Source organism: Sciurus carolinensis, chromosome 2 (assembly GCF_902686445.1).
Source record: "Sciurus carolinensis chromosome 2, mSciCar1.2, whole genome shotgun sequence".
In the NCBI taxonomy this organism is placed as follows: Eukaryota; Metazoa; Chordata; class Mammalia; order Rodentia; family Sciuridae; genus Sciurus; species Sciurus carolinensis.
Genome location: NC_062214.1, coordinates 140,481,316 through 140,501,260, shown reverse-complemented (window position 1 = coordinate 140,501,260; position 19,945 = coordinate 140,481,316). Strand labels below are relative to the sequence as shown.

At 32.1% G+C, this 19,945-nt stretch overlaps 1 protein-coding gene and 1 pseudogene across 1 annotated transcript in view; both read right to left on the bottom strand.

The window, feature by feature from the left end:
* Window positions 1-19,945, bottom strand: part of Mia2 (MIA SH3 domain ER export factor 2) — a 106,091-nt gene that overhangs the window by 6,369 nt on the left and 79,777 nt on the right. The window contains 4 exon segments of the mRNA XM_047538624.1: window positions 562-684; window positions 12,900-13,058; window positions 17,087-17,215; window positions 19,008-19,090. Coding sequence (XP_047394580.1) covers window positions 562-684; window positions 12,900-13,058; window positions 17,087-17,215; window positions 19,008-19,090 — 494 coding nt within the window.
* LOC124976025 (60S ribosomal protein L21-like) lies at window positions 5,258-5,874 on the bottom strand (annotated as a pseudogene).

The window sequence follows — 19,945 nt, the reverse complement described above, 5'->3', positions numbered from 1 at the left end:
TTAAAAATTGTTTTGCTTTCTTAATGTTAAACACTTTTGATTGCTACACTAGATGCATATATTTCCTAACTTCAATGGGTGGTTGTGAGATAGTTTAAGTAAAAGAGTGCCTGACCAACAATAGATTGCTCAGTAAATATTAATTACATCTACTTATGAAATGTTCTAACAAGGTAACTGATTAAACTATCAATAGAACATGTACCCAAATTGTTTTTCTGGTGGACTTTCTCATATCCATTCACATTTCTTTGCCTAAGTCTCCTGTTTATTAAACAGGATATAGGTAAGTAGACTGGAAAATTTTTGAAATTAGCCATGGAATAAAGTTTATCATCAGAGGTATGTAGAGGAAACCCATTACCATAGTGCTCAAACCAAACATCACAATATATCTAGATATCATGTCTGTGTACAATATAAAAAGAAACAAAACTAGGAAGTTTTAGGAAAGAAATTTCAGTCTTAAGAGCTACCAGATATAAATTTAAATTAGTCTTTCATTCAGTTTCCAGTTCCTTAGTATGCCACTATTTCTTAAACACACAAAGTATTTCTTACCCACTTTATCCAAAGAAGGCATATTAAAACTTCTGAGTTCTGCTGGTCCAGAGAGTCTACCAGAATTAGAATAATATCTATCTTGCCTTTGTAGAGGAAGAGGTGGATCAGAATATGGTTGGCCTACAAAACAGATATTTAAAAATCTTCATTAATATAAACATAATCTACTTTAAATAATTTTACTGAACTCAGACATTTCTCCTGCTTCCAAAAATCTCTAACCCATATTATTGGTAGGCATTACTAATTTTAGAAAAACTGCATAATATAAGCAGTAACTTTGCTTTTATATTAAACATAAATGTAATCTACTACCCTGGATTTTGAACGTTTCAATTACTGTGTATAAAAATGTGAGTTAAATCTATTTGAGTCAATTCCTAAAATAAAACATATATATATATATATATATATATACATACATATACTACATCTGTATATATATTTATATATAATATAAAAAACTATTTGAGTATAAAATATTTGAACAATTAATCTTGATAGAATAAGTGAAAACAGAATTTAGTTAAAATTATATTTATACATAAATTCATTTAACTTCTGTTACTACTATTATTATGATAGATTAAAGTGAATAAACCAACATATCAACAAAGACAGGAGATAGCTACTATCACAGGGAGAAAAAAAAAAGAAAAGGTAAGCATACCAATAAATTTGTTTTAAAGCAATACAAGTGACAAATTGACACTACTGCAGAAAAAGCATCATTCAGAAATCATCAGTGATCAAATTTTCACTAAATTCAACATTGTAGAACTCAGCATCCATCCCAAACTAAAGGAAAAGATCTCTGACTCAACAGATGAATAGAAGGTTCACATTACTGAGATTAAAGACATCTGGATAGACACAAATTTGGACAAAGACTTTTACTTAGATTCATCTACAGCCACCATCCTTTGTCCCTAGGGGTCATTTATGATAACAAAATGATCATTCCTGAGTCCTTATGGAACTCAACATTCTTGAAAAAACAGTCTATCTCATCCTTAAAAGGTGATGGCAATCTCTGCCAGGTATTCTTATGTCCAACTCCAAATACATGGAGAAGGTCAAAGAGGGTGAACTGTGTGACTCACTCCCATCTTATTACAGAGATGAACAAACAGCCCCAAACTGCTTTCCATGATGGTCCCAGGCAGTGGTTCAGAATGTGAACCCCGAATAATCATTATTGTATCTAATAATTATTAGATATGTCACTCCTCTTCTGACTCAGTCACATGGGACTTTACTGAAACATTCCCCTCACACAAAGCTAAGGATACCACCTAGCATCAACCAGAGTCAATGGAGAGAATTGAATTTAATGAGCTCCCAAGAGTCACAGGATGTAACTGAAGACAGAAAAATGCAGATAGTCTTGGAGGTTCATTTACACTCCTTTTTAGAAACTTAGCAAAAAGCTATCTCAGTGGAGTAGAATTAGCCCTGTGAAAGTAAAGGCTAGCACCAACCACAGATCTAAACTGAGTTCTTCCTTTCTACTTTAAGTACAGGATTAATTAAATGGCAGAGTTTGGCAAGAGGATGAAACAGGGAAACCTAAATACCTCTCAATTCTTTCTTAATCAGGTCTCAAGATAATGTATCAATATTTTGCTTCTAAAATACTTGTCACAACATGAGCAACCTCAGAAAAATTTTTTAAATTTTGTTACAAATTTACTCTTTTATAAATCATATGCCCATGTTGCCCTCCACTGGCAAAAATAATCTGTTCCTTAAATCTACCAAGGTCTGTATGTGCTAGATACTAGCAATACAGTGTTGTCTCAATACAGTTTGTGCCCTTCTAATCTAACAGTGATAAATATCAGTAAATATAATGAGATTAATGTCATAATTTAGGGGAATACACACACACACACACACACACACACACACACACATATATAAACAAATGAGCTGGCCTAATGTTGATTGGAGAAATCAGAAATGGTGTTAAAGAGGTAGTAGAACTTCCCTAAAAGAAAAGTTAACAATGAACAAGTAAACAAGGGTATATTGGTCAAACACACACATGGGGCGCGCCCGTGCGCGCACACACACACAATAAAGCTAGGTGGAAGGCATACAATGAACGAAAGACTGAAATATAGAAAGTAAGTACATGATGGTTCATCCTTTTCTTTCTGCTTTTATACCTTTGTTTTCCAAGACTTTGTAAGAGAACAGATGATTAAAAAGAAAGAATGGGAAAAGAAAAAAGATCAGAAAGACTAACGAATGAAGAGTGGGAATAAATACACAGGCATGATGAAACAATTTCACAAACCAAGAATTATACTGGAGAAACAACTATCTCATATACATCATTTATAGCTACTCTTGACAAATGGAGCAAACTACTAAAAATGAAAATATGAATGTGCTTTACCTAGCAATTCCATTTCCTGGTCAAATGCACAGAACAAGTGTACAAAAAGTGCTAACGACCACATTGTTATCAACAGTGAAACCCTGGAAACACTCTACAATACTCATCAATAGATACTGGTTAACTATATTGTAGTTTATTTATATATTCTGAAATATTGTACTGAAATTAAAATAATAAACTTTATATATATTAACATGTAAATAATGTTGATAACAAAGTTGACAAAATAATGGTTTTTTACTATATATGGACTGAAAGTTTATACAGAAGCAGTTGTTGCCTTTAAAGAAAGGAAGGTAACATGCCCAGGAAAGAAAAATGGAATAGACTTCAACCCACTTATTTATGTCTTATACATTTATACTTTTTATGCTTTCTTTTTTTATTTTACTTACATATTTAAACACACACATACATACTTGAAGCAAATATTAATATGTAAATCCTAGAAAACGAAAACAGGACTGTGCAAAAATATCTCTTATGAGGCCTTCAGCAAGTTACCTAACCTTTCTGTACTTTTGTTTCTTCATCTGTAAAATGAAAATAATAAAATAACACTTCTAGAGTGTTAGAATGATTAATAAAAAGCACTGAACACAATATATGGCACAAAATAAACACCCAAAAGTAACTATAATGGTAAATTGAATTCATGGTTATGAGTGATATTCAAGAATACCCTGTAATCATACTACATTTCATTCATGTTTAAGTTCCTCCACTTTCCCAAATGGCTATTTATGTCTTTTTCTTTCTCCAAATCCCTGACAATCCTTTCCTTTCCCATTCCCCTAATCTGATGATCTAGCCATGTCAAGAAAACTGAAGCAAGTAGACACCTCCACTTACCCTCCCAGTCTCTACATTTGTATTCACTTGCTCTGTCTTTCTTCCTTTCACAATGGTTAAGTGACTCAGAATCTATTTGTTTCTCTAATTACAGTCTGGATCCCATGCCTCCTGCTTACTACTCAAGGGTTTCACTTTTCTATCAATACCCTCTCCCATATAACATCCATTTCCTCTATCCTGGATTATTCCTATCAGCAGATAAACATGTAGTAATATTATCATCTGTTAAAAAACAAAACACTTTATGTTCCTGCTACCATCTCATGTCTCTCCTTCATTCAAAGTAAAATTTTTCAGAAAGTTGTCTGCATTTGTTCCCAGATCCTCATCTCTCATCAACCCTCTCTCTTCAGGAACACTAACAAATGATTCACTGTTTAGTGGTTTATACAAATATACATAAAGAAGTACCTATCAACAAAATATTAAGCATTAAAATTCATAGAGGATCACTGTGTAAGAAGTTATGTGATTGAGATATAAACTCCCTAAAAAAGTAGTAGCCCTAAAATTTGTGAACAACTTTAAAATAAATTTCCTCTGAGAGAATAAAAGCATAGATTAAGTAAAAATTTTAGGACACCTCATTAGCTTTATGAAGATTTCATAATCTCATCAAGGAGATAAAGAGGAGTCTAAGTTAAGATAAAATTTAAATCCACAAAATGAATCTTAACTGAAAGATGTTCACAAAGCAGAACAATGATCTCTGCATAAAAACCAGAAAAAATCTACGTCCCTACTTGCAGAACTCTCTGAGGTAGTCTGATCTGCTAGCCTGCCTTTGTTTCTTAACATAAGCATGAAAAGCATTCTCATCAATTAAGCTGTATATGTCTCTTATTTGTTTAGCTCTTCAAGAAAAAGACAAAAAAGCAAGTTTTTAAGCATGCTAGTAAGGAGACCAGACTTAACTTATGATTATATCACCAAAGTATAGTTCCTTAGTCTCTTTTCTACCTCTTACATAAAATATATAACCCAAATCAGTAAAAGGGAAGTACTGACAAAAGTAACAGAAACCACATAAACACTTCCTTCTTCTAAACAATTAAAACTAAGACTATGAAAGTTCAAAAAAGTACAGTGAAGGGGAAATGACATAATTCCCTTTAGTTCATGTCTCCACTCTAGGTAGATTTGCAAAGGATTAAGACTCTTATTCTTCTCTATTACTACACCCTCTTAGGAAAGGAAAAATCAGACTAGTTAGAAGAATATAAGGTGAAATCTTAAAAATGTAATACAAAAATTAACTTTTTAAACATAATTATATAATAAGTGAAAATACATTATAAAAGTATGACCCCTCTGGTAGATTCTATTCATAAGTTCAATTCTTCATTTCTCCCTGCTGCCTTGTCCTGAAGAGGGAGAATATATTTCCTGTCCATTTAATTCTAAATTGTAATGTGACTTGCTTTGGTCAACTCAATGTTAGGTGGTATGACTCAGAGGGAGGCTTTTTTTTTTTTTTTCTTTTTTTAAATTAAGAAAATCATTATTATAGTCCATGGGCCTTTAGGTTGTTTGTTGTTGTTGTTTTGTTTATTTATTATATTTATTATGCCATGAATTCATAGGAAATAGGTTCTAACAGCTCAGGCTCCTTTCCATTTGTTCTCACAAAACGTGCATCTCTGGGTGGCATAGGCTGGTGCTTCAGCAAAACCCAGGTACCTTTCTTCTTGGTTTCCTTCTTTTTTTGATCATTTTTCTTCACACATTTTAGGAAGTTGTCTCAACTCTTAGAGTACTTAATATTTAATATGCTCAATATACACATTAATTCTCTTGGCAAGAATCTTGCCCTTAATCTGCTTGTTCACAATGCCAACAGCATGCTGGGTAACATTGTAGACTCTCCCAGTTTTACCCTGTTAACATTTGTGGGGTATTTCTCTTTGAACAGTACCCATTTTCTTAATGTCTATAATATCACCCTTCTTATAGATTAGCATATATGTGGCCAAAGGAACAACTCTATGTTTTCTAAAAGGTCTAGAGAACATATATCAGGTTCCTCTCTTTTCCTTTGTGTTTGTCATTTTGGCCAATTCCTGGAAGATGGTGGTTCTGGTAGAAAGCAGAGAGAAGCTTTAAAATGCTTGATTCTCATTTTCTACTCTATTCTCAGTCAACACAAGGATGAGAGACTCACAAACAGAACTGAATCTCTGAAGCCAATGCCAGGTCACACCAGCCAAAAGTCAAACAACACCTGTTGGCTAAGATCAGAAGAACCAAAAGAACACAGCACAGGCTAAATGAAGATTGTTGTTTTAAGGCATTCTGGGTAGTTTTATGCAATAGCAGGAGATATCTGATAAAATCCCATTTTCATTACTTAAATGTGAAAATACATATGAACGTGTATATGTGATTATATACACGTAAAAAAAAGATTTGGAAGAAAACACATCCCTCTCTGGGTAAGTGGGATTACAAATGCTTTATAATGTTCTTTTGTTTTTCTCTATCTTGTTTTTGTTACTAAGAAAACAAAAAAACCCAAAGATATTAATTAAAAACAAGGTGAATTCTATTTCTTTATAATGACAGACTACCAATTAGACCAATCTTCCTTTTAAGAACCAGCTACAGGGGCTGGGGCTGGGGCTCAGTGGTAGAGCATTCATGCAGCACGTGTGAGGCACTGGGTTTGATCCTCAGCCACCACATATAAATAAATGAATAAAAAAATAAAGGTATGTCAACATCTAAAAATTTTTTTTAAAAAAAGAACTAGCTATACTAGACAAAACATGCTTTTTAAAATCTTTTTTAAATCTTTTAAAAATATCAAGGACTAACAAAGCAAGGAAGTATTATCAGAACGAGATCTGAAAAAATAAGGAAACTCAGGCCAGCCCAGCAATTTGAGGCTACTTTTCAAGGAGGCATCTGCCAATTCCAAAGGAGATTACTGACTTGAAGTTTATGGCCTGCAAGGGCAGAAGCTGGGATGCTGGTAAATTCATTAGATATAATCCCAAAGGATTTATCATAGAAGGATAAATCAGAAATAAAAACTCTGAAGGATCACAATCTCTAATTGTGATCCTGAATTATTAGTACCTCTTGCTTCCAGACTGAAGCAAACAAAAATTCTCTCTGGAAGGATCATTAGTAAAAAGAATGATTAAGTACCAAGATAATGGGGATGTGGGAATGATTAGAGAGAAATAAAAATATATAGCAAAATAGGTTTAGGCTCAAATATCTGTCAGAATAAATAAAAATTAAAATTAAAACTAACAATATGAAGCTTATAAGAAATACCACTTAAATATAAGAAGGCTGAGAGAAAAAGATACACCACACAAACAAAAGGAGACTGGTATAGTCACATATATTAATGTGTCAAAATAGGTTAATAAAACATGTAATAGAAGATATAAAAGATGTGAGGAACAAATAATATATTTTATCAAACACACAAACACATACACACATTTCTGTGGCCAACCTACAAAGAATACATATTGCTTCTAAGTATGTATGGAATATTTACCAAATCATTCATAAAGCAAGTTTCAACAGGTTTCAAAGGACTTAAATCATATATTTATATACTTGAACCAAACTGAAAATAAACTAGATAATAATAACAAAAGATACCTGAAAAATTCCACTTTTGGAAATTAATGAACACAGTCCCTGGGGCAAAGGAAAATAAAATATGTATACATCCATACATATATACATATATACTTGTAATAAAATATGAAAAGATTTGGAAAGAAGAAATTAAACTACAATTATTCAAGACAATATCATTATTTATGTAGAAAATCTAAAGCAGATTAGGTTACTGGATACAAGAACAATACACAAAATCAATTACTTTTATGTACCAAAACAGAAAATAAAAATTTTTAAGATACCATTATAATTGCATAAAAATATTATGTGACTAGAAATAAAACTAACAGAATGTGCCAGATATTCACATAGAAAATTACAAAGCAGTAGGAGAAAATAAGTGTTGAAATTGATTACAGATCATCAAAGTAAATTCTATATTCACCAGTTTCAATTCCAGTGAATTTTTTAAAAATCGGCCCATAGATGCTAAAATTTTTAGGGAATTGAAGGCTAAGAATAGTCAAAACAATCCTGAAGAGGAAGACCAAGGAGGTAAGGCTTATTTACCAAATATCAACACTCATTCAAAGCTTTAGAAATTAAGCCAGGCACAGTGTTACACGGCTGTAATCCCAGGTATAAGGGACAAAGGGAGGAGAATAGAAAGCCCAAGGCTAAACTGAACAATTTACCTCATGTTTGAGGCCACCCTGTCTCAAAATAAAAAATAAAAAGGGCTGATAATGTAGCTCAGGATAAAGCACCACTGGGCTCAATTGAAAGAAAGAAAAAAAAAAGGGAGAGAGGGAAGGAGGGCAGAATGAAATAAAGACATGTAATCTGGTATAGATATGAGGTCAAAAGAACTTAATAGAAAGCCAGAACCTCACTGACACATATGCACTTAACTTATGACAAAGATGACACTAAAGAACAGTGTTTCGAGAAAGGAGTGTTTTTTAATTAGTGATGTTAATCAACTTGACATTATGAAGCAAAATGAAGTTTGAGCCAGACATGATGGCACATGCCTATAATCCCAACAGCTAAGGAGGCTGAAGCATAAGTTTAAGATCACAAGTTTAAGACAGGCTTCAGCAACCATCTCAAAATTTAAAAAATATAAAGGGCTAGGGGCTATCGATGTAGCTCAGTAGTTAAGTGGTCCTGGGTTCAATCCCTGGTACAAAAAAAAAAAAAAAATTAAGTTTGATACTTTTAGATACTGTTCACATAAAATTTATTCCAGGTAGATTAGAGATCTTATGGTGATAGTACAAATATTTGGTATATACCATAGGATAGTACCTTCATAACCTAGAAAGTAAAGAAAGATATCTTTTTTTCTCTTTGTATTCCTGGGATTTGAACCCAGGACTGCTTTCCCACTGAGCTACGCCCCAGCCATTTTTATGTTGGAGTTGAAACAGGATCTCACTAAATTGCCAAGGATGGCTTCAAACTTGCAATCCTTCTGCCTCAGCCTCCCAAGTAACTGCAATTACTGCACTCAGAAGGATAAGTTTCTTAAACAAACAAACAAACAAAAAAAAGCGACTATATAAGAAAGGACTGGTAAACTGAACCATATTAATATCAAAATTCATCAAAAAACCAGTAAGAAAATAAAAGAGCAAACCAGGGTTGTCCAAGACATCTGTCATATATACGAACTGTGAATGAAAAGAGCTCATTTCCAGAAAACAGAAAAGTCAAATGTGCAAATTAAAAAGTCAACATGCAACTCAAAAAGGTACAAAACAGCACTAGAAGTTTAATTCATCGGTAGAGCACTTGCCTACCACATGTGAGGCCCTGGGTTCAATCTCCAGTACCTCAAAAAAAAACAGTACATGACAACAAAGAAAAAAACTCAATGTCCAATAAACTTATTAAAAAGTAATGCAACCTAATTAATAATCAGGGAATTGCACATTTAAATCATAAAACTATTACTAATCGGGAGAAGTTAAAATTCAAAAGTCACTGTTGGCAGGAGTATAAGCTGATGATACACCAATCCTTAGGAACACTATTTTGTATAATGTCCTAAAGCTTAACCAATAAGCATTATCTTGTGATTCAGCAACTGCTATCCTAGATATATATTGAAATAAATACATACACCAAAAAACATACATACGAATAATTCATTCATAATAATTCTAAACTGAAAATAACCTAAATGTCCTTTTTTTTGTACCAGGGATTGAACCCAGGGGTGCTTAATCACTGAGTCACATCCCTGGTCCTAGATTTTTATTTATTTATTTATTTATTTTATTTAGAAACAAGGTCTCGCTAAGTCACTTAAGCCTCACTAAATTGATGAAGATGGTTTTGAACTTGTGATCCTCTTGCCTGAGGCTCCAGAGTTGCTGGGATTAAAAGCATGTGCCACCATGTCTGGCAAATGACAATTAAATATTAATAAATTGGTACATATTCACCTAGAAAATATTATACACCAAGGAAAATAAACAAATTGTAGGCATATGCAATAATATGAATGAATCTCAAAAAAAATAATTTCATATCAAAGAAGTCAGAAACAAAAGAAAATATACCATGTAGTTTCACTGATAGGTTCAAAAACAGACCACAACTATTTACAGTGTTATAAATAAAAATAATGGTTACTTTGGGGAGGGTAATGTTTGGAAGGAAGTAGTTAAAATTGACAAGGATAGCTTCTACAGGACACATAATGTACTGTTTTTCAATTTAGGTGCTGGTTACAAAAATACATTCACTTTCTAATAATTCACTGACCTGTATATTTACATTTCCCTATAGGAAAATTAAGCAATATAATATTTTATGAACAAGACTGAAAAAGTATCTCTAAATTAATCCTGTATTATACTGTAAAACAACATACTATACAACAAAGAATATACAAATCTCTTTAAAAGGTTTCATACACATATTCATTCTAGAGCTGTACTATCCAACAGAGCAACTATTAGTCACTTATCACATGTGGTTTTCAAATTTTATTTTGCATTAATTAAAATTCAATAAAATTAAAAATTCCGTTTCTCAGGTTGCATTAGAAACATTTTAAGTGCTCACTAGCCACAAGTGTCTAGTGATTACTGTATTGGATGGTGCAAATAACTTTCTACTGGGCTGGGAATGCAGCTAGGTAGTAAAGCACTAGCCTTGCATGTGCCAGGCCCTGGGTTCTCCAGCAACACACACACAAAAATGAAAGAACTTTTCATCACTGTTGAAAGGTCTACTGGACAGCCATTCTAGAATAAGAACTATTTTAGTATTATACTCATTTTATTATATTAACTCATTGCTCAATTACATAACCACACCTTATTTTTTTAAATATTTTTCTTTTACTCTCTAACCCAATATCTTGACATAAAATGTTCAGTGGGAATTCTTATAAAAACAAAACTAACTATAGCACATAGATCCCAGCACTGTATTTAGAAGTTAATATTTAAATTCTTCCACATAGGAAAGCTAATTACTCACTGTGTGATGTGTGTATATGTATGTTTTACTGTTTTACTGGGGATCCGACCCAGGATCATTTGTACGCTAGGTAAGCACTCTATAACTGAGCTACACTCCCAAACCTTTTTACTTTTTATTTTGTGACAGGTCTCACTAAGTTGTCCAGAACTGGCCTCAAACTTGTGATCCTCTTGACTCAACCTCCCCCAAATTGAGATTACAGGTGTGTGCCACTATTCCAACACCACTGTATCTTTCTATCCAAAACCATGACAATAATTTTCAAACTAACTTCTAACAACCTGAGCTGTAGTTAGAAGTAGTCATCTATATGTTAGTGACATTACCTAGTTAATAAATGATGGTACCTTGATTTCATTTTAAAAATCAAAGACAAATGAGCCAACACATACAAATTGAAAATTTTTATGAAAATCATTTTTTTTTTTCCCTTTTTGGTACAGGGATTGAACCCAATGGTGCTTGACCACTGAGCCACATCCCCACCCCTTTTTTTATATTTTACTTAGAGACAGGGTCTCACTAAGTTGCTGAGGCTGGCTTTCAACTTGCAATCCTTTTGCCTTAGTGTCCTGAGTGGCTGGGATTACAGGGATTCACTACACCTGAAAATCATTCTTTGAGGTTAACCCTAGCAAAGAAAATATATATAAACAATTTAAACTATTGTCTCACCAGGCCACTTTAATCTTATATAATACTCATTTGCTAAATATGAAAACAACTTCATGTTTTTCTTATGGCCTGAAGCACTGATCAAGTCACACTAGTAAATTTTTATTATAGTTTAGTATTTACAATGGACTGGTTATTTTCAGTAATATTTGTTAAAATTTTAATTAAGTACTAGATGATATGGGAATAGTACTAACTTATTTATATCATTACTAAGAACATTCTTCTGCTTAAAATTTTAAATAACATTTCAAATTAAATTCATAAGACAAAAAGTAAACTAAAAAGTGGTGTGAGTACTAGTTATATAGGCACTCTACTTGTAAAAAAAAAAAAAAAAAATCAAGTCATATACCTAAGAAAACTTATGCTTTCCTATGGCATATTATATCCAATAAGGTTTTTTTTAATTTTAAAATAAAGATTCAGAGAAAGCAGAAGTAACATGTTCTGGATACCCTTTCCCCAGGTTCTTCCAATTCTTATATGTTTAATAACTGTAGTGTAAGAGGAAAATGACCTTGGTACTATGTATGTAGATAGTTTTATGCTACTTAAGTCACATGTAGACTTGTGTAATTACCACCACATTTGATTGACAAAACTATTTGTCTACATGTATGTTTATGTATAGTCATGTGTTTGTATACAAACAGGCACTTACAAAATAAAGTGAATGGCATAATTGCACAGAAGTGACAAAAGAATCTGAATACCTATGTTTATGAACATATATATATATATAATTTTAAATTTAAAAGCTATAAAACTAAATACTGAGAAGAAGGACATGATGAGATGATAAGGAGAATTTTTCACTTTTCTAATTTTACATCTCTGCATTGCTTAGATTTTCTAAAATAAGAATGCATTACTTTTTTTGGTACCAGGGATTGAACCCAGGGGTACTTATCCACTAAGACACATTCCCAGCCCTTTTTTTTTTTTTTTATTTTGAAATAGGGTTTCACTACATTGTTGAGGCTGGCCACAAATTTGCAATCCTCCTGCCTCCGTCTCCTGAGTTGCTAGTATTACAGGGATGTGCCACCACACAGGGCTAGAATGTATTACTTTTTTATAAGTAACAGAAACAATAAAGACATTCCATTTGGGGGCAAAGCAGCTTTCTGTAATGTAAACAATGATCTCCTATTATTCTATTTAGAAATTTTTTATTGTTTTTTTTTTTTCTAAAATGTATCATGGTTCTTGCTAAAACAGAAAACACATAGTCCTCTCCTTATTCCTATTGGCTCTACCACATACTAGCTGCCTTTCAAACATAACAATAACCATTGCTTTTACATACCTGGTGGAGGGATCATCATCCTACGGTCCTGTTCCCATGGAGGTGAGAGGGACCCAGTGTCAGAAGGTGCTCTATGAGGATCAGTTAACCTATCATAGCTTGATTCTCCCCTTTCATTGCTAATCTGATGGTCCAGAGGATTCTCTGGGCCTCTTGAGCCTAATTAAAGAAAAAAAGCATACATATCTGTTTTACCTTAAAAAGTGGCACAAGATCTACTGTCAAATAATATCAAGTTACTTTAAAAGGTGAATACAAATTCTAAATAAGTTTCCATAAGATTCATTTAAACTATAATTCTATCCTACCAACATTATTTCTAAGACAAGAGAAAAATAAATCTTTGTCATGTGGATAAACAAACATTTGCCTATAAAATTCATTTTTAAATATAATCATCATCATTTTATCCTTAAAATCAGTATTTAAATACAAATACTAAGTTTCAAAAATAAGGATGTAGGAAATAAATTTGAAATATCTCTATACTATATTTAAAAAGATTATAAAGTAAGATTTTTGTTGCTTAAACTACTGTTAATAGTCAAAATGAGCAAGATTCTTTTCAGTCATCTTAATGGTGATATGCTTATTTTAATAATTTTGCCACTATTCAAAGTATTTTTTAGAACAACTCTTTTGGAAACATACTATAGTCAGATTAACTTAAGAGTCAGGTGAAAAGCAAAATTTCAATATTGTAACATGACTTTCTACTTTTGCCTAAAAATGGTTTTAACCAGTCTGATTAAAAGCTTTACAACAACCAGATAAATTTGGCCATAAATGGTTTTTAAGTAAATTCTAAAAATCAAATTCCCAGTTATTAAAAAAAAGAACTCACAAGCTCTGATGGTAAGTCTACAACAAGTTCCAGCACTGATGGAATAAATTCTTTAATAAACAAGATAATATTCACTTAGATAAGAAATTCAGCACACTGATATTTTTATAAAAGGGGAAATAATTTTAGAGTTCCCATCCCATGATCACAGAAGAGTACCTTAATTAAAATTCCACATTTGATTAAAATGAAAAAGACATTCAATTAAAAAATGAATACCTTGTTTATCTCTCATTAAGGGGGCAACTAGGTCTTCTCAAAATTATATTTTCAAGAACATAAAAGTTTATTCTTTTCAAGAAACAGCTTTTAAAAGTTTATTTTCAATAGAAATCTAACTAAAATGCTTCTCCCATTTCAGTGATTCTTTTTTTTTTTAATGCTTTTTAGTTGTAGACAGACACAATATCCTTCTTTATTATTTTTATGTGGTGCAAACCCAGTGTCTAGTACAGGTAAGGCAAGCGCTCTACCACTAAGCTACAGTCCTAGCCCTTTAGTGACTCCCTTAAGAGCAAAAATCAAAATTAATTTGACCTTTTCTTACTAATTTGTAAAAAAAAAAAAAAAAAAAAAAAAAACAGTAGAAACATCATGTTTTAACATATAGTGAATTTTTTTTAAAAAAATTTCCATCTACTCTCTTTTATAGGCTCAGAACAACTGACTTTGACAGGAGGGCAAATATCATTTTTCTCATTTTTCTATTAAATTCCCCAAATCTCCCCTCCTAGTTTGTTGATTCTTCTAAATTCGTTCATTGGAAGTCTACAAAAGCAGAAAATGTTTTCAAGAGTTAGCTGAGTTCATTATCTAGAGTTTAAGCACAAAAGTTTAAAACAAATATTCAACAACAAATTCTATTACTATATATAACTACAATGCACTAATAAAAAAATATGAGGGGGGAAGAAAAAATATTCAGACTTTCTCCTTATTGCTTACTACCAGAGAACTACAACTGACCACCAGGTAAAAATTACACACCTGAAAATGTGAGAGGTTAATAAAGGTTTTTTTTGCTTTTTTTTTTTTTTGTTTTTTGGGGGTTTTTTTGGTGTTTTTTTTTTTTTTATTAAAACCAAAAGCTATATACAATTTACTCCAAAAATAAATTATTTTCCTTATACTCAATCTTATTTAAATATATATCTCATCCAAACTTTCAAATGTGAAAAGATAACAGAAGGGAGGATGCTCTCCTTCCTTCCTTGGTGGGTCACAGAAACTTTCATTCCAAAGCCACTCTTTTAAGACCTGCTGATAACTTACCAAGAACTTCTGTAGCTTTTTAAACAAATAGTAAAACACCTTTGCAAATAATGTAAACACATTGTATCCTGAAAGCAATTATATAAGAGAGGAAAGTAAAAACAGGACAGGAAAAATCAAAGGTAAATTTTTTTCTCACTTCAAATATGCAACTGACTACAAGCAATCCTTGACTTAAGTAATTTCAACTTCCAGTAATTTGCATTTGCAATTTAGCCAATTACACCTATTTCTAGGGTATTATTTTCAGACTTCTAGCTGCTACCCATTTGCAGTGTGTGAAGTTAATCAGCATTTTTTAATGAAAAAGAATAAAATCAAATATAAAATATCACAAATCATCAAAATGTAATGGTAAGTACAATCTCATGTAACAGGTTTCAATTATATTTATGTTTGTGCATAGTATGACATGATATAAAATGTATTTTTAATGTAAGTCAAAATTTTTGTAAATGGGATAGGGGAACACTGACTTAGGATACTAAATTATAGCAGACCTGTGAATTTCAAAATTATATCCTTTCTTGGAATGTTCAATGCAGAGCCCCTTGGGGATATATGTATCCTTCCTTTTCCCTAGGAATTTCCAGTTCAACACAAACAAAGGCTCTTTCCGATGTGAACCCAAGCTGCGAGCCCAATCTGTAGGGAACTGGAAGGAACAAAGGAACAGCTCTAAGTGGAGCAAAGAGACTATAAAAATAGGAATAGGCAAAGGGAGACTATCTCACAACCAAAAAGGAGAAAAATGATTTTCTCATATTCTTTGAAGGCAATTCCTAAGGAAGAGTTCCAAATATATTTAGAATAATGGCAGCTTCAACAGGGAAGTACACAGAGTTCCTGAGACTGTTTAGATGAGTAGTATCAATCTGAACTTTGATACACTGGATTTAGTCCAGTGTTTTTATATGTAGTCTCATTATATCAAGTTCCTACCTCAGATTCAGTCTGTTAAAATCACTCATAAAAAGGGTGGGGATGCTTCACTAGTGATGAATGCCATCAGCTTTCATAAAACAAAGATGTGGGACTTAAAACCTAAGACTTGCAATTTTAAAATAAATAAGGCTCTATATATTTGAATTTGGGCAAAAATCAAGGGAAAAACTTTAAAACAACGTGACAAAGTGGAGAAAATATGGTGAGAGAGTAAAAGAGGAATCTCTATGCATACAAGTTTTTAGGGCCTTTTAAAGGCGACACTGATGAGGTTAATGCAGAAAGATCAATGGTTACACTTGGGCACGAGGTAGCCACAGAAATTCTCAAAAACAGGTAAGGGGTGAGGGGGGTGGCAACAAAGTAGATCATCTGGGTTGGTTTCAACAAATGATTTAGGTCTCCTTAAAGGTTTCCTTCAAAACTCTGCTAAAAGAACACTACTGAATTCCTTCACTTTGAGGGAAAAAAGGGTTCTTCCAATTCCTGATTTTCTATAATAAAAATATAATGGTAAAAATATAATGGTAATAAAGTTAAAAAAAAAAAAACCTTAAAAATTCTACATTCTAAAAATGTTTCACCAAAATATAAATTCATGCTAGGTTATACTGTTATTACATTTATGTATTCTTTTAAAAGTTTTATATTATGAAGTATAAAATACAGTTAAAAATATGATTTTAAAAGGTATGCATCAAGTCATTGATCAAAATGTAATCTTGTACAGGTTGAGTACCCTTTATCAGAAATAGCTGAGACCAAAAGTGTTCCTGATTTTGAAGTTTTTAAAATTTTGGAGTACCTACAGGTACTTTAGTGATTGAGCACTTAAAATCTGAAAGTAGAAATGTTCCAAAATCCAAAAATTTTTGAGCATTATGCCTAAAAAGTTCTGGATTTCACAGCACTTTGGATTTCACAACCTGTGCAACATTATTTCTTAAAATATATAAAAATTAGATGTTGTAGCGATCCTTTCCCCAAAAAAAGGAACCACAGTAAGTGCAAGGAATGCCTGTATTTTCCAAATGTTTATTTTACAAGATCATTTTAAAAGTAAGTTGAGATGAAAAAATAAAGGAAGGAAGAAATCTAGAGTAGTAAAAATGTTTAAAGAAGATACCTCTTCCTCCTCCCCCTGGAAGCAAAGGTGAGAGTCTGAGTGGACCCTCCAACAAAGTTGGAGGAGAGAGAAAAGCTCTCGTTTCAGACGAAGGTCGACCCAATGGTGAAGCACCATATGGGGAATGCTCTGGAATAATTAAAACAGCATATTTAAATTCATAGCTTCAGTTAGCTACACTATAAAATTAGAATGCCATTTCAACAATTACCACCAGGTTCTCCTCTTGCCAACTTAAGTTTAATCTATTGCCTTTGGTTTTGCTAAAACAGGACTGAATTAAATATTAAGTTTTATTTTATTTTGTTTTCTTTTTGTGGTGCTGGGGATGGAGCCCAGGGTCTTTTGCATGCTAGATAGAAGAGCTACCACTAAGCTCCATCCCCAATCCTGGATTCTGGTACTTTTAAAGTTCATCCACCAAACAGACATTTTAGTCAATAAAAACATTATCCTATAAGTGATTAACTAATACACTTAAATAACCGTACAGGTTAAGTAAAGGATACTGGTGATACTTTGGAGTTATAGGAGGATTTGGGAGACATTAAGTTTTTTGGTTTGGTTTATTTTTACACTTAGCAATAATCCTGCCTTGGATAACCCTCATTGGGTACAATACTACCACTGTGCAAGGCAGTTGTTTTGATATTAATAGCAGTATGTTTCCAGATATTTCAGCAGCAGGTGAGGGTTACAACATGGTAGTGTTCAGTTTAAATTAGGGCCACACAGGCAATGATAGGTCATGAAATGTTTGAGGAAAGCTCAGATTCTGAAATGTAGAAAAATGTATAAAACACTCTGAAGCATCAGAAATTATTTTTGATTACTGACCAGTAAAAAAAAATCAGTTTATATATACTGTTCATCAAGTAGGTCACTTTCTCACCAATCCATATAATCAAGAGCCCTATCATTTTACAAACAACCACTCTCAAGAAGTAATGGTTATGCTTCCAAAGGTCAAAAATCAACATCAAAAAAGAAACAAATATCACCAAAATAACATTTAAGCAGGGTAAATCTTATAAAGTGCAGCTGTTATAATACTCAAATCAGTTACAAAAAAAAAAAAATCAAAGCATTATTTACCCTCCCTGAGACTTCCATTTTGAGTTTAGACAAAAATTTCTTCTGTAAAGTTCCCCACAACTGTCACTACTTGAAATTTGTAATAATCTGATATTTTTTAAATAGACTTTCACTTTAATGAAAGTTGACTTTCCAAAGTGATTTTTATAATTTTCCAAAGGTTATTAAAACGAGATTCTACCTATAAAGACTGGTTTATTTTCACTCTAACAGGAGCTTATTAAACCAAAATTATTTTGAAAATTTAAATGATTGGAATAGTTTGTGATCACTGAGGATGCTAACTCATGGACAAAAATGGACAAAAATATTAAATACATCTTAAAAGACTGGGGAGTAATTAAAACAATCAAAACTAAGATTAAGTTTTCCCCACCTTTTAAACTGATACTTTTAAATAATTAAAAAACAACCATTTTAATTCTAATTTTTATAATTCAAGAAAATTTCCAAATACAGTTAATACTGTTAACAGTGACTATGCTATTCTACTGAAGTACTTCTTATTCATTCATTCTCCCAAAAAACAGTTAACTAGGACCTTATTAATACCAGCTCTCAGTCTTTCAAGGAGTTCACAGTACTAAATACATGTTATCTTACAAAATTCTACTGAGAAAGGGAGGTAGCAATAATTTTCACTATTACTAGCAAAATAAAACCCAGAAGTGTGGTTTGTGAGAGAACATAAAATAGAATCTGATTCCAAAATCTAAAATATTTCAAAATAATAGTATTAATTTATATTAATATAAATTCTATATGCAACATATATGTAATCTGTATATATTATGTATTTTAAATGAGGGGTTAAAAAAAAAACTACCTCTGCCAAATGCCGTATTTGGAACATCAAGTGCATAAGGATCTTTTTCTAAAAGTTCAAATTTAAACTCTGTTTCAGTTAATCTGTAAATAAAGAACAAACATCTCTAAGTTAAGATGGCCAAGAGAAGTACCCACATTTCAAAATAATGCCACTAACAAATAAAGTTACTCTATCTACATATCTGCATAGAGGAATACATCCTCAAAAATTATTCTGACCAAAACACCTTTCTCAACCTCTCAATACTTATTTTAGGGTAACCAGTTTCTTGTTGTCTAAGAATAGTGATGCTTTGTTGATGTTTAGTATTGTTCTGTTTTTTCCTCGAAACCAGACTGCAATGAGTACTATAAACAGAATCCAAATTTTTTAAAAGGAAAACCCCTCCAAGGTCAACAAGTTCAAGGCTATCATTTTAACTAAGAAAACTGAGGGTGGGACTTTAAATGATTTGAGTTTAAATGTTGAAAGTACAGCATTACTGGATCTGAGTTATGTATGCTTTCTATTGTAATGTGATCCATGATTCCAATATAACATAAAACTGGAAATTCCATTAACTCGTCCTATTTTATCCCTCAACTTCTTAATCTTAAAAATGTAATATTTTAAAGGAATCTTATTCTAGCTTTTGACCATTAGACCTGAAATAAAAAACTTGTTTGGCTTTAATTTCTGAGAGTTGAAAATATAAGAAGACTGAAACTAATGTTCAACAATGTCAATAGTATAGTGTGGCAAGAAAGTAGAACTCTCAGAAGACTGATATCACCCTCAATGAAAAGCATTTTACTCTTTCCTTCTGCTGCACACTCATTCTCCCCTTCATTTTATTATTGTATAACAACGCCACCTAATACAATGAAACCAGGAGACAAGACAACACTTACTTTCTCTACTTAGCTACATAGAAATGCTGATACTATCAACATTAC